General features: G+C 41.9%; 1 protein-coding gene across 2 annotated transcripts in view; it reads left to right on the forward strand.

Moving 5' to 3' along the window:
- Positions 1 to 279: 279 nt before the first annotated feature.
- SLC2A9 (solute carrier family 2 member 9) overlaps positions 280 to 16,353 on the forward strand; it is a 49,507-nt gene continuing 33,433 nt past the window's right edge. The window contains exons 1-2 of one of the 2 annotated variants that reach the window (XM_088130423.1): positions 280 to 354; positions 12,250 to 12,348. In XM_088130423.1, coding sequence (XP_087986549.1) covers positions 280 to 354; positions 12,250 to 12,348 — 174 coding nt within the window. Of the gene's footprint in view, positions 355 to 6,960; positions 7,552 to 12,249; positions 12,349 to 16,353 lie in introns of those variants that run through there. The other variant, XM_007432347.4, reaches the window with a different exon arrangement.

Here is a 16,353-nt window from a genome sequence, read left to right on the forward strand (position 1 = left end):
ATGGGTGGAATGATACTGATTTTAAAACTGCCTTGATCTATGAAGTGGTCACTGTGAACACAGCAAATTATTTCCATTTTCTCTAAATTAAAAGCCAAGAGCTATAAACTTTCCAAAAATTATCATCCCATGATGCTAACAGTATCAATGGTAATACTGGGGGGAGGGGGTGTTAGCTATATATGAGCAGTCTTGAACTACTTTGAATGAATTAATATTGCTACTTAATTTTAAGGAAATTCAATTAAAATGCTTTCCATGTCATCAACAGATAACAAAATGGACAGTCACACAGCGAAGGCTAAACAGGAGAAAACAGAAGAGAAAGACAGTTCTGCAATAATGATGAAAGTGGCAAGTGTACTTTTTCTTTATTTTGAAATCTTTAAACAATAGATTTGATTTGGAAACAGAGAATTGCATCAACTGATAATAGTTAAGTGATTTAAGCTCAAATATTTGGCAATGTGTTGAGAACAGAGCAGTTTGGACTTTTAAATATCACTTAGAGTGGCATTGCAGTGATGTAACTCCTTCTGTCTGCCAACAAAGTTAGCTAAGATTGGAATCAGTCGAAGCTGGGAAACTAATACCTGAGGAAACATTTAAAAGCTGTTGCAATTATAATTGACTGGATCAGTCCAATAGCTCCAAGCCAGAACATGCAAAGCCCGAATCCCACAACTGAGTGTAGGCCTCACAAAGCATCTTTCAGAAGACTGGTTTCCACTGGAAGAATATTAAGTGGATGGTGTTCTGATCTTTATGAATCCTTTATGGATCCAGAATCTTTGGCCTCAGTTCTGAGCCACAGGAATATGTATTTTATGAGGAATTATTGTTGAAGGAGACTCTTGGAATCTCAGAGGAAGAATGCCAGGGATATAGAGTCAGGCTGTTGATCCATGTTGTTGAGACTGTGCCAACTATAAGCAGCTTTCCAAAACGTCATGATTTTTTTCCAAGCCAGAATCAATAACCTTTTGGATGCAAGCATTAACTATCACACTGCTGTGGTCCATAAATCTCTGAAGTAATACAACAGACAGCTTTTGATCTGCTTTCCATTTTACTACAGCATCATCAATGTAAAAATCCTAGGGGTCCACATTTCTCTCTTGATATCATCAACCAATGGAAACTTGGTGGTCACTCATAGTTTCTCTCCTGGGGCTGGGAACTTGCCCCTGATTCCTTTCCTTCAAAATGCAACAGAAAATTAGAGATTCTGCCCTGCCCCCATCCTGGAGTTATAAAGAAGAGTTTCTGTGTAATGCAGAAACAAACTTCCTCCACAGTTGGAAATGTAGGTAGGCATAAGTCCTTTCCCAAACCTTCCTTGAGTTTTAAGGCTGTGAAGAAGGCCCAGATTATTTCTCCTCCATAACTCAAAAGCTGAAGAAAGCCAAATCTTATCATACAGTGGTGCTTAAAGGTTTGTGAACCCTGTTGAACTTTCAATATTTCTGCATAAATATGACCTAGAATGTGATCTCACATTCACCAGTGCAAGAGAGTTCCTTAGATGTTACGCTGGGGTTCTTGGAGGCCTCCCAAAGTATTACACATCTTGCTCTTGGCATGATTGTCGTTGGTTGACCACTCCTGTGGAGGGTAACAATGATGTTGAATTGCCTCCATTTGTATATGATCTGCCTGACAGTGGACTGGTTTTGAAAAAAATGCTTTTTGTATCATGGGTTTTAATTCTGTAAGCTGCCCAGGGTCACTGTGTGTGAGTTGGCCAGCCATATTAAATAAATAAATAAATCTATCTGATCTCCACGTGAGTCCTATAGCTAGATAGAGAACCCAATTAAACAAATGAGTGAAAACATTATATTTGTTCATTTATTTGTTGAGGAAAATGATCCAAAGCTACATATTTGCGTATGGCAAAAGTATGTGAACCTTGGCTTTCAGTAACTGGTGTGCCCCCTGCCAAGGCAGCAATAACTGCAACTAAACATTTCCGATAACTGTTGATCAGTCCTGCACATTGGCTGAGAGGAATTTTAGCCCATTCCTCCTTAAAGAACAGCTTCAACTCAGAAATGTTGGTGGGCTTCCTCACATGAACTGCCTACTTCAGGTCTTTCCACAACCTTTCTATAGGATTAAGGTTAGGACTTTGACTCAGCCATTGCAAAACATTAACTTCTGCTTTCACCATTCTTTGGTCCTACAATTTGCACGTTTTAGGTTGTTGTCTTGCTCCATGACCCACTTTCTCTTGAGCTTCAGTTCATGGACAGATACCCTGACATTTTCCTGTAGAATTTGCTGGTACAATTTGGAATTCATAGTTCCATCAATGATGGCACATAATTCAAGCCAAAAAGTTCTATTTTGGTCTCATCTATCCACAGAACATTTTTCCAATAGCCTTCTGGCTTATTCATGTGGTCTTTCGCAAACTGTAGACAGGCAGCAATGTTCTTTTTGGAGAGTAGTGGCTTTTACCTTGCAACACTTTCACACACGCCATTGTTGCACAGTGTTCTCCTGGTGGAGGTCTCATGAATATTCACATTCACCAATGCAAGAGAGGCTGCTGGTTTCTTAAATGTTACCCTGGGGTTCTTGAAGACCGCCTGGCATATTACACACCTTGCTCTTGATGTGATCTTGGTTGGTTGACCACTCCTGTGGAGGGTAACAATGGTGTTGAATTGCTTCCAGTTGTACATGATCTGCCCGACAGTGGACTGATGGAGTCCAAACTCTTTGGAAATAGGTTTCCAGCCTGGGGAACATCAACAAGTTTTTCGCAGGTCATCAGAAATCTCCTTTGTCAGGCCATGACACACTTCCACATACCTGATCAGACTTCGATAGTGAATATCCAGAATTCTGTTCTTTAAATAAGGCAGGACCTCCCACACTCACACCTGATTATCATCCCAACTCTAATTTCCCTTTCCAGTGAACTGAACGTCCTAGAAGTTCACATACTTTTGCCACACACAAATATGTAGCTTTGGTTCATTTTCACCACTAAATGATATTTTTGTTCATTTGCTGAATTGGGTTCTCTTTATATAGGTTTATGACTTGTGAGGAGAACATACCATGTTTTAGGTCATATTTATGCAGAAATACTGAAAATTCAAAAGGATTCACAATTTTTAAGGACCACTGTAGCTTTCAGAAGGTATTGGAACAATTGCTATTGCATGGTGTGCAAAAGTCTGACTTCTGGATTAGGAAATTGTGTGCTAACTTCATCTAAATAAAATTTGATGCCAATTATAATATACACACCTTATTTTATTTTGTACTAGGTAGCTTCATCTAGCTATGAAGTATGTCTTTTCAATCAATGGATATTGCTTTTCTCAAATGACTTCTCTCTATCCACTGGCATATGAAGGTATAGGATGGTCTCACCCTCACATTCCCGTTACCACAGCATGAAGATGCCCCATAATTTTAAAATGACATATCCTTATGATGATACTCTCATCTCATTCCCAGCCCACAAACTTAGCTGTTCCAGTTTCAATGTTCTAATTTTTCCCTGTTCTCCTGACAAGTTCTTGACATGGAGATGTGGTTCCTTAGGCAATCCAGAGTGCAATTTGCCCATTTCCTTTAGATTGCTGTGAGCACACCACTTCCCTTTCAATACCTGGGCCCTGTTTTTTAGGAACATTCTGGCAGGAGTATAGTCCTGTCCTGGCTGGGCTCTCCCCTTGCATCCACCACCCTCCCTGTCTTTCCTGCCATGTCTCCCAGGCTTGGAAGCTGATCCACAGGCAGCCAGGCCTGAGAGGGGTGGCAAGAGAAGCAGGTGGGGATTTCTAGCTGCCAAGTCCCAGATCCCATGAGCTGATCTGTGAGCCTGGAAACCTGATCAATCAAAGAGCCATCTCTCCCCACTTCTCCAAGTAAGGAAACTGACACTTCTACCACCAGATCTCTGGTCCAGCAATTCCCTCCACCAGCGCATGTCAGCTGCTCCCTTTCCTGAAGCTGAGAGGTACAACAGGAGAGAGAAGGGACCCTTGACCCTGTCAGGTGTTTTTTAGTCACTTTTAAACATAGGCTTAGTGCTATACAGCAGGGAGTGGTTGCAAAGTAAAGTTCTAAATCTGTGTTTAAAACAACCCCCCCCAACAGGTGACAGGCTTTTTGAAGTCATTGCAATTGGCATGGGAAGACAGTTGCCAAAAGCCAGCTCCCTTCTTTTCCTGCCCCTTTCCCAGTCCTGAGGTCTGCTGCAAACAAAGGCAGGAGCATCTATCGGGTTGGGAGAGCCCACCTGGTAAAGCTGGAGAGACCTCAGCCACCGAATGGATTCTGGGCAGTGGGGGGCCTGCCCAGTGAAGCAAGGAACTGCCAACCAGACTCGAGCCTCTCCCACTCTAGGAGGTGACCCCAACCGTCCACCAATGCCCTGTCTTAGCAGCACATTTTGACCGATGGCTCACTGACCTCCTCCCTCAGTCCCAGCTCCATCCCACAATGGATGTTTTCCCCACCGGCTGGTGACATTTGCTGGAAGGAGAAAGGAGTGGGGAGGATTCACCAATTGCCCTCCTTGACTCTAGGGCATATGTAAGGATATCCCACCCACAGCCCCCCTACTAAGATACAGCAGGCAAGGAATGCCAGCAGACTTTCCTGCTGCATCAAGGACTGCACTTTAGCATGCCTGTTAAGGAAGGGCCCTGCCATGTATATGACATCTAACATTAAGGACTCTTTTCTTTTATAGTCATTTTTACGTATTATTCAAAAGATCTACCCAGAAAAGCTCAGACTATGATGTGCATAAATCATTCAATGCAGGTATCACAACCAGAACAAAAAGATGAAGAAAAGATGACATGGGCAACATAGGTTTCATATCACATGGAGCATCTGTGATTTTCTTCAACATTCAGAATATTGAGAACCATGTTACATCAGCTTAGAATGTGGACATGAATTATCGTCATGTCCACTTTTAGTGAAAGGAGATAATTATAGTACACCCACTCCTTGTTTAGTGACTACCTCAGTTAGCAACCATTCACAAGTACAACGGCAATTAAAAATTCATTTTCTGTCCTTGTGCATTTATTACCAAATTTCGTGGGCCTGACAATGCATGCTAGAGTGAGAGTAACACTGGCATAGCTGTGCAAGAGAACTTTATCTGAATGAGATGACAGCAACCAGTAATCTCTGCAGTCTCTCTCTCTGGGTGTATTCTTATCTGCTATCTCCACACTACCTAAAATAAAATACACTTATGTTATTGTTCCCTTAGTATTTGTTTCTTCTAAGGGAAAACTCCTCTGAGACATATTTGAAGGGGAATTATGGCATCCCTGGATCATTTCAATGGCTCTTTCTGGAAATCTTCATTTTTCCTTTCCTTCATTTTTCCTTTACTGACACATAGGTGAAAGTTTTCTCCTGATTTTCTCCTCTCAGACAAGGAACAATTTATCCGTTGTTGGATTGTGTATGAGGAGTCTCAAGTCCATAGATAAAAGAATTAATTAAGGGTGCCAGGCATGGTAAACTGGGAATTCCTCCTTTATTTTTATCTATTTTAATTACTAGCACAATTACTGATAGTTAACCTTCAAAGTAGAAACCAATTTCTTTTGAATTTTAACTAGTTACACTTAAGTTCCACTTCTCCATTGATTTCTTTTGATTTTAGGGAAGCTCACTATCACCTCTGATTTCCTGAGAAGTTACAGTTTGTTTTCCTTAATATACTAATATTTGGAGGTTCTTAATTTAGCTCTTTAGCAAGTAATTATATTTTATTAATAGGATATTGTTATTCCTTTATTATTATTTCATTCTCTTTTTAGTATCTGAAGGACTGCACTTAAGCTCTTTTTATGCACTTTACCTTTTCCTTTGGTTCTTAATTTCCTTGGTAGTTTTTAATGTTAGATTTGTGTAAATCAATGACCATAACAAACTTGAAGTTGAACTTGGTCACTTTTAGCTGATGTGCCAACTTCCACTTTCTTAACTAAGCCTTCCCTATTTCTTTGTATCAAGTCCAGGTTAGCTGAATTTCCATTCACCCTCTGAAGGGGAAATTGCTAGCAAGAGAAGTTCCCAGAAGCATCACATTTGGCTGAGACATGATGGCCCTAGTACTTGATGAGGCTCTTTGAGAGAATTGCCATTGCCCACATCTCCTTGCTTCTGACCATTGCTCTCCTCCACTGGCCATGCTTCTTGGGAGTCTTGCTTCTTCTGTCAGTTCCTGCTCTTTCCTTTGATCCCTAACACTTAATTCTCTCTCATCAGGCAAAGTGAACCACTTGCTATTCCAATCTGACTTTTTCTTGAAGCCCCACTACAAGCCTGCACTTGCTTCAAGTACAGAGTTTATTTTCAGGCAGGATTCCCCTTTCCTTTCCCTATTTAAGTACCACCAGTAAAAGGCTTTTATGTTCTTTTTCATGCTTTCAGATTATCTTACTAGGTGCTGTCAACTTAGAGAGTATATATATTAAGAATTCCTCTCAGCAGGAAGCAGCATTTAATAACTCTGAATTGACAATAAACTTCTGTCAGGAGATGAAGCATACAATCCCTGAGCACCCATAGCTTTTCTGATTGCTCCTCTCTCTTCCTTGCCTTTTCCTCCTGTTGAATTCCACTAGCAAACTCTAGTTAATTCTCCCTGTTCAAAGGAACTAACTTTGCTCTCAGGAGCCCCACTTTATATATATACATACTTTGACCCACATTTGCCATTAATACCACTCTTATTGTATGGAGGTATTCTTGTAGAAGTATTCGCTGCCCCATTTTCATTTGAAACATCCCAAATAATTTGGTTTTATCAGCAAACTTGTCTACCTTACACTCCACTTCTGATGTCAGATCATTTCGGTGGCACAGCTCCTATTCCCCCACCCCCACCCCCCACCGTGTGCCAGGAGCACAGAGAGGCCACCTGCTGAATTTATGTCGGGGGTGAAACCTGAGGGAAGCACTTCCCAGTGTAAAAATGCACCAGGCATCGCTAGGTAGCATAAGTATGATTTTGATCTTACATTCCAGTTTTTTTGGATTCTGAAGAACAAGTGGTAGTTGGAATTCTCTTGCGGTCTCACTTAAAACTGGAGAATTTTGGATCACTGAGCAGGGATGTAGAAACCACGTGCAAACACGTACTGACACTGGAACCCTTCCTCAAGTTGGGAGAATCCCGATCCTGCGGGGAAAACTCCCCCGCAGGGCAAGGCTCCGCTGGGTAGGGGAGGAAGCGGCAGCGGCAGTCCCAAGCCTGCCTTCTCTCGGCTCCGCGCCGGATGGGCCCTTGCGCCACTCCGCCGGCTCCCCAGGAGCCCGGGAGCGGAGGCCTGCGTCCTCTGTCTGGGCTCCGAGCCGCGCTCCTTTTTGTAGCCGGCGGCGGCTGGCCCCGGGCTCCACCTTTACGGCGCCCCGCCCGCGCGCCGGGGAAACAGGTAGCCCAGCTGGCGGCCGCGGGCGCCCACGCGCGCAGGCCGAGGCCGGAGGACTCCGTCGAAGATGGCCAACCTGGTGCCCCTCATCGCAGTGCGGAGCCAACGAGGGAGAAAGGTGAGTAGCGCCGCGCGGGCTCGCGGGGAAGGAGAGCCATCTTGCTCAGCGCTCCACGTGGCTCGGCTGCAGCAGCGCAACCTCTGCGCGCCCGCTTCCTCAGAAGTAACCCGTCCGGGGCTCGCTCCCAGGGGAGCGGCTCCTGGTGGCGTTCGCCTTTCCGTAAGCAGGAAGCCGGGAGCCCCGTCTCCGCTGCGGCGACGCCGTTGGAGCCTCCGGTGGCAGGTGCGCTCGGACCACCCTCCTCCTTGACTTGCGGGCTCGTCGCCTTCCTCCGCGAGCGGTCGGGGTCTCTCAAGTGCCGGGAGGGACGAGAGCGTGCCTGGCATCCGCTCGGGGTCCGGGACGTCCGCTTTCCTGCCCTTTCGGGAATAGCGCGGTTGATCCCGGGGACGGCTGGGAGGCACCATGCTCTGGCCGCCTCCCGGCGAGCCCAGCAGCCTTGGCCAGAGCCCGCGGGGCGCCCCTCTGGCGCGGGAGGGGGCTTTCCGCTGGCCGGCGCTCCGAGCGAGCCGGGTTTCTTACCTCCGGACAGAAGCGGGGGGGGGTTAGAGAGGGAGCAGAGAGCCGCTCCCTCCATTTTAAGAGAACTTTGGCACAGCAGCTGCTAGCTTCGGAGCTAAAAATACTGCTCAGCCGAAAGTATTGGAGATCTCCAGGGAAATGAGGTGGGTTATTATTAGACGGATGGAAAGGAGAGCGCGGCCCCGCTGGCGATTCTGTCTTACAGTATTCTGCCTGCATTTTTCAGGGCACCGGTTGAAGCCTGTGGCTTTCATCCCTGCCCGAATGCCAGCCCGCCCCTGGCACTTCATGCTAATGCAAAGGGTCCACCTCACCGGCCAGCCACCTTCTCAAGCCTGGCAGCCTGGTTCATACAACAGCTTCACCTTCTGCAGCCCTGCCCTGGCTTCCCTCTCTCCTTCCAACAAACATCCGAGGGCCATTGCCCGGGGGGGGGGGGCGGTGTTGGGGGAGGGAAGGGTAGAGACCTGGCTGGGATCCTGCCCGGCATAAACACCATTGGGGGCCTGAAGGAAACTCCAGTTCTCTTCACTGATTTTTCAGTTTTATGTAGAAATGAGCCTGCATTGTGAAAGCCATTTGGGTGTTCTGTCCTTTTTCTCAGTATGAAGTAAACTTGTTCCTGCTCAGGTTTTTGTGCAGCAGTTGCTAAGGAAGTGAGGCCTGAAAAATCCCAGGTTCAGAAAGGCTGCTTTAAGGCAGAGGCAAGCCACCTTGTTCCACCTGAGAACTCTTTCCTTTTCTCACTTTCTTCCTACTGGGTCATCTTTCTTTTGGGTGGGGCAGGGTCTCCAGGCTTAGCAGGGATGTGTGGTGATGCAATGATGTCACTGGAAGAGCAGAAGGGACTAGAAAGTTTTGACTAGAAAGTATTTCCCAGGTCTGGAAGGTGAGCATTGCTATTTTGTATCTTTTGAGGGCAAAAGCCCTCACACAGAAAAATGTTCAGCAAGATTTGGGTGCTGCAAAAATGGGCTGACAAGGGGCCTGAGCATCCCTGCTTATTAATTACAGATTCTCCCTAGGCTCATTCGGTCAGTCTTTCAGCTTAAATTTGGAATATAGAAGCTTTGGTAATGGGTGAAATCAAAGGTTCATTAAGCTAAGGGAGAACTGGTTCAGTGCTAAATGCAATAATAGTATTACGGCCTCTGCTGAAAGGTCTCCAGAAGAGGAGACATGAAGGCCTTTTGTTCCGCTTCTGGGAGGCTTTTCTGACTAGGAGGTTTCTCCTCCGACTTTGCTGAGATCTGTCTCCAGCAGTTCCCACTCCATCTTCGTCAGAAGGTAGCTGGCATGCAACCGGATCGTGCCCTCCAGTGTTAGAAGGTCATGAGCTGAGTGAGGCCATATAATTTAAATTAGGTAAGACAGAAATACAGAGTCTTCTTGAGCAGGATTTTGGGTAGGATAATGCTCTCCTTGAAAAACCTGGTTTCTTATTTGAGCAGCTTGGATTTTCACCTCTGAAGAGAGGGAGAGATACAGAAAGATGTGCCTTTGATACATGGGGCATCTAAGTTTCTGGAAGCTACTGTTACTTAGTTTTCACACCCAACTTATAGCAGTTGCATTACTGATTACTAGTTTGCTTCTGGGCTCAGTTCAAGATGCTGATAAATGGCATTTGTTTTTTTGTTTACTCCACTTTATCTGCTGCCAACAATTCTAAATGACTTAAGTATTTGAAGCCTCTCTCCATAGACTTCTGTGACTTTGTTGCTTTGTCACATGCTGGGTTTACACATTGTACTAAGCCATGGTTTATTTAACTACAATTTGCTACATAAGTCTCAATTGGTTCAGTTCACATTAATCATCAACATGGCTTATAAATTACAGTAGTAATGTAATGTGCTAAGCCAAAGTCCCCCAAATCGTATTTAGCTTCCTGGGCTGTCTGAATCCTGTCAGTCTCTTATTTAAGTTACCTGGTCCTTGAGTTGTTTTATTTCCTTTTCTTCCTGGCCTAAAGAATCACTTCCCCCTTTCCCAAACACTGCCTGCAGGACTTGGGAATGAAAAGAACCTTTTCCGCACTGGCCCTCTTACCTTATTTTATACACATGGAATATTTTACTGGGATCATAACCTTCTTAGAAAGAGATAGTGGTTTCCTGATTTTTCTTGTTCTGGCATGCAGAATACTGAAGTGGCATTCAATTATTGTCAAGAGCCTGTGTCAGAAATGCAGCTGTGGTTTCTGGAAGTATGTTCCCAAGCCAATTTTCTGCTCCTCCTAGCAAAATAATAAGCTTAGTCTTGCCAAGTCAGAGTTGGGCCTCTCTGGTTGACAGAGTCGAGCACCCAAGAGTGACCTCAATAGTGTGCCATTGGCAGCCATACTCAGCAGGTTCACCCCAGTTTTGGATACAGTTGGTGTTTGTTTGTTTGTTTGTTTGTTTATGGCAAGATTTGGGGCATATTTTGTTCTTGCCTCCTTCTTCCTAGGTCTGAGAGAGAGAGACTGGTCCAAGGTCACCCAGCTGGCTTTGCGCCTAAAGACTCACAGTCTCCCAGTATCTAGCTTGATGCCTTAAACACCACACCAAACTGGCTCTCTATTATTACTATCGGGTATTATATTTGATGCTGTATTCATCAGTAGTAACATATATTCATCTCACAGAAATCCCATAGAAACTTCCTGAGGGTTCGATTTGGGAATGTCCTAAAATGTAATTGAGAATGAATGCCCTGACCTCTTTAATCATTGATGCATACTTTGACTACTATAACAGACATAGACTGCTATGTGATTGCATAGAACAAAACGTGATCACTACAAGGATTTTTCATATTTTCTATTTTTCCCAACATGCAGTCTTTGCCAAAATGACATTCAATATTATGTGTAAATGTCAAATGTTTAGAGAATGCATATTTTATAGTATCTTGGTTGTGTTTTAGTGTCTGACTGTAATTGTGAGCCAACTGCAACAGAATTTCATTTTATTATGCACTTGGTGTATAGTGTATAGTGGAATGACAATAAAGTTATTGTTCTGTTCTGTTCCGTTCTGTTCTGTTCTGTTCTGTTCTGTTCTGTTCTACTACATGGAAGAATTTTTGCCCAGGCCTGTTGATTAAAAGATGGAAGGAGACTTTACTGGGATCAATATCCAAAATAGTAGGTGCATAAGTGTACCAGATATACACTCTACCCAAAGTGTAATGACTTTGGATATAATACACGACCTTCTGTTTATCTGAATGCCCAATGGGCATGAAGTACTTGGTTAATAATCACCTAACGTCAGGAATGACTTCAGGCTTAGCATATACAGTATGGCAATTCATTATTTTTTATAACTGTAAATGAATATATTACCTTTGGCCATTTTTGGAACTCTGCTCTGTTCTGTCTGTTCTCATTTTAATGAGACCCATTGCTGTAATAACAGTTTTATAGTTGCTCTAGATGTTGTCTATTCTAGGGGAGAGTGAAACTTGTTCGTGCTAGCTAGGAGTGAGGGGATTTGTACATCAGCACACCTGTGGGCATCAGGTTGTGGGGAGGCTAGCCAAAGTGATTCAGAAAGGAATTGTTACAGTTGGTGCACTTGCTGGAAACTGAAACTTTTTTCCTTAAGAATTAAAAAAAATAGGAAAACTGTTCTTTGAAGGTGGAGAATGTTCTCCAATGTTATGGAGAATTCACTCATGAAATGAATCAACACCACATTTCAGGAATTCTGATCCTGACCCATATTCCAAACGTTCCCATCTCTTGCCCTCCAAGTACAACTCCAAGAATTTCTAGCAGCCCAGCATGGATAACATCTGAGTTGAAATTTTTGGGAATTGTAGTCCCAGAACAACAGCAGATCCTCAAACTGGAGAAGGCTGGAGTAAACAGGTCAGAATAGACAGGTTGCTAGACTTCTTAGCTACATCCTAAGAGAATGTTCTATTTTATTAAGTTCTCTAATTAAATACATTTTCATGTAAATTCCTGAAGAAAGACAATTTCTCTCTGATTTTGGTTTAGCAGGATATGATTTTCCAATTACTGTTTAAATGTTCCAAGTACTGTTTAAAAGGTATTTGGTCTTAAGATAACTTTGGCCTTGTAAGGAACATTTGTTTTAGAAGCCATTAAGAATATTTAAATTAAAAGTTGTGGTTGAATTAATGTTGCTCTGATTTAACAATATTTCCTTTTCGTTTCAGAACTGGTCTGTTAGTCTTATAGCAGCATCTTTAGCTGGAGCCTTTGGATCCTCCTTCCTTTATGGTTACAATCTCTCTGTGGTGAATGCACCAACAGTGGTGAGTGAATGATTTTTAAAATCTAAAATCTGTTTGGCTCAGCAACAGACTGTAGTAAGAGAAGGTTTGTGCAGCCTCCCAAGGTCTATGCTTGTTCTGTGCTCCTTGTTTCCTTGTCTACCTCTGAATTGGCTCTTTTTCAGGAAAGAAGCAAGGAAGATGGTTTCAGGCAACCTGATCAAATTCGCTGGAGTGGTTCATAATTATGTATTTTCAAAAAGACCTTTTATTAATTGTTCATTTTTATCTACCCTTAGTATATTGCATTGGTAGCCATTATCTTTTCGAGTGAGTTCATATTATCTTGAGATAATTAATATATCTCACAATTGATATTTTCTTTTGGTTTTTCCTTTTTAAACTTTAGTAAAGAATATGAAGAGGGAAACTCTTACTTTAGCTCAGTCTAGTGAAAGCACTCTTCTTGTATTTATGATTTATTTTTCCTTGCTTGTATAACTTGCACAAGAGTGCATATTAATATCCATATAAGTTATCCTTACTGTTTTCATAGCTGTTAATTTTGGAAATAAAAGTCCATAAAGTGTGATGTAGCCAGTAGGCTTTACACGTTATTGTAGATGTAACAGTAAATTAATATTAGTGGGCTGGGGAAATTAAGTTCCATGTGTTTCTTCCTCTTTGCAGATACACTGGGTCCACACTTGGGCTATGAATACTGTAGCTACAGTATGTAGACAGAGAGACAGAAGCTTCATTCATTTGTGGTGCTTTGCTAGAAATTCCTTGGCTCCCTCTGGCTAATTCCCATTCTTAAAAGCTGAACCCCCAAAGTGCTTTAATACTGGTTGACTGGATTTCTTATACATTTACAATTTAGGGAGATGCTTAGAAATATCAGGTGTACAGGTTACCTGGTATACAAGTCAATCTGTAAAATTAACTAGTTGAAATTTCCTTGAATAGGCCGTAACTATAGGAACTGTTTTCCAAAGAGGTTAATGTAGCATCTCTGATTGTGGCTCGTTCTGACTCATAGCAGTTCCATTATCATTTGGGGATGCAAACAGATATAAAAAAGGAGCTGCCACAGCTCTTACTTCAGCATTATTAACAAAGCAATATTACTTATATTGTGTATCCTATTCTGTTCTCGGTTTGGCATTAAACCAGGACTTAGATTTGAGCTATCTGAGCAAATTTAGTGATACTTCTGGTGCTCATAACTTTTTACAAAAGACCTGTTAGATCACTGTTTCTTAAAGCATGGTCCAAGACCCTCTCAGAGGTCTGGAAATCAAAATTATATGCCAGATATTGAAGATATTTGCAAAAATTTAAAACAATGTCGCTCTTCTCATTATTACTTTTTCTTTGTTAAAAATATAGTTTTTATTTATGTTAATATATAATGGGTTCATAATATTTTTATTTTACATGATTCAATAAATAAATATTCTATGAATGTGTCAATTTTAATTTTTAATACAGTAAATATCAGTAAATATAACCAATACAAACAAAAGTTCTTTTGTGGTCCTCCATCTTTTTAAAAGTGGGATGGGGTCCTCCTGAGAGCAAAAAGTTTAAGAAACACCATCTTAGACTGAAAAAAAATACAGGGAGGTCACTACACTCAGAAGGCTGAGGAAAGAAATTCTGACACTTGTCAGTATCATTGCTACAGTTTATACAAATGGACCACCATTTGTTCATTGCAAGTCCATTTTGCAGAGCCCTTATAGAGTTGCCATGCTGAGACCAGATGCGGGGAGAGAGTGCCTGCAAGCAGAATATGGTGGTTTGAGCCTAGAAAAATATAACATATTTAAGGAAACTGACCATACAATAACCAAATAACAGAAAGAAAAACAAACACTTGTTACACAGTTGTTCCAGTAGTGCACCTAAAGCTGTTATTAGATGACAATTAAGGCACTTGTTGGCAATAAGCAACAAGCAACATGGTTTGATTCTGCATTAAAAAGCATACCTGTTTTTAATGCCAAGGGCCACAAACATGAAGTAGTAGAGAGAAGGAAAGAGGAAAATATTTGTAGAAATAATTGGACAAATTACATACATCCTTACAAATTAATAAATCATGAATTGTTATGTGGAAATAATGGAGCATGATATTTAGAAGTAAACTAATAAGGAAGGCTTGTTACATGATAGTCAGCATGGCAATGCATTATCATAGAAATATTGTTGGTGGTCGTTCCTGATAGTCAAAGTACAGATTGTTATTTTTCACTGGAACGCTGAAATTAGTCACGGTGGAATTGTGTTTATCTTGCACCTTTGACCCCATTACTTGCACTTTGTTCACTGATGAAATCCATTACACGCTTCAGTGATTGGTCTAGTAAACACTGACAGGACATTTTATTCAGAAATGACTTCAGAGGTGACTTCTTCAGAAGGAAAAACACTTCTGTGTTGCGTTTGGCCCTTATAGCTTAGTACAAACCAGTCTCTAGATAGCTAACAGAGACCTGTTTGTGTGTGTCAGTTATTTTTTTCCTTCAGATAACAAAGAGGTAGTTGAATGAGTGCCAGTTAATTTGGAAATAAACTCTGGAAGTGTGGAAAATACATGCATTGCAAATGAAAAAAGAACATCTTAAGAATCCACCATTTCCAAGATGCTGAGTTTTCAGTGAGGAAATCAACAGAGGTTGGAAAGGAGAAGGGGGAGAAAAGCAAAATTATCTCTTTATGCTCCAAATAGTTTGGCCTTTCCCAGCCTAGGGACTTCTGGAACTGTTGGAATTGCAATTCCCAGAACTCCCTGCCAGTGTTTCATCTGAAGTGTGAAGAACAATTGAGTTTCCAACGTTAAAAAAACAACAACTCTGCAATGCCAGCACAGCCTGTTCATATTGCAGGATTGATGGGAGAATCTCAGGACTGATTTGCACTCTGATCTGTTGTTTTATTGTAGGTTAAGCTTTAAAGGGGCCTCTGAGAATCAGCAAAGCAGGCTGTGTAAGCCATGGCACACTGAAAAAGGAAAATAGGGAAGGGAATGAGGATATTGGAAGGATTCTCCCTCCCTGTCTTCCTCAGCCTTTCCTACCAGTTTCTTCCATTTTTCTGGAACAAGAGGGGGAGTCAACTTTTTTTTTTACTCAGAACTTGGGGGGGTTATTTATGTAATTTTATCCCACTTTTTTTGTTTTTTTTAATACTAAAAGCACTCAAGGTGGATTTTTTTATTTGCTTAGAAGGGATCTTTTAAAAGCCCATGGAGGGATTTTCCATTGCTGAAGCCCACTCTTAGTGCCCAGTTGTGGTATTTGTTGGGTAATAAGATTAAGAGAAGACAAGAAATATAAATATCAATCTTTATATGTATTTCAAAATATACAAAAGAGAAAAATTAGGCATAAAATATATCTTCAACAATACATAAAAGTAACAACAAACAGATAAATAACATAATACAAATATACCAAGACAGCAGGGAATTAAGCAGTGACCCTAAAAGGAAAAATCAGAACAGGCAAAACAAGTAAGAAGAATACTTTTCTTATACAGAGTTCGCCATCTGATTCAATTATATTCACAGCCAAAAAGTAATCTCTTGTTAACTCTATAGTTAATTCTATTAAAGCTGTAGATCTTGCAAATATCCAACAGTATTTGCACCCAGATTGATCTCCCCCAGTGGAGCAAATAAAGTGCAGGGGAGGTGCTGAAGGCAGAGGAAATACGTCAGTTCCACTCCTGTGCTGCTCATTGACTTCAGACTTTCCCAATGGGATTTGATGTATTCTTTCTTTGGGTCCAGCTTGGCTGAATCAATTAAGTATCTCTCTCTCTCTCCTCTCTCTATTCTCCCATGGCTGAAACATCATCTAATTTGGATGAAGCTTGAGGCAAACTCAGTTCCTTTCTTGAAGAATAAATACTCTTGGGCTCTGGGTTTTAGGAAGCATTGGACTTGATATATATCTACTTATCTAAGTCTTGTTTTGGCTGCTTGGATGTGCTCCGGGGATGCAGATGCAGATCTTGTATAGTTCTGGCAGATCCTTA

The sequence above is a fragment of the Python bivittatus genome, unplaced genomic scaffold (genome assembly GCF_059951505.1).
Source record: "Python bivittatus isolate LINGU-HERP-01145 unplaced genomic scaffold, Pbiv_v1 ctg000070_np1212, whole genome shotgun sequence".
Taxonomy (NCBI): Eukaryota; Metazoa; Chordata; class Lepidosauria; order Squamata; family Pythonidae; genus Python; species Python bivittatus.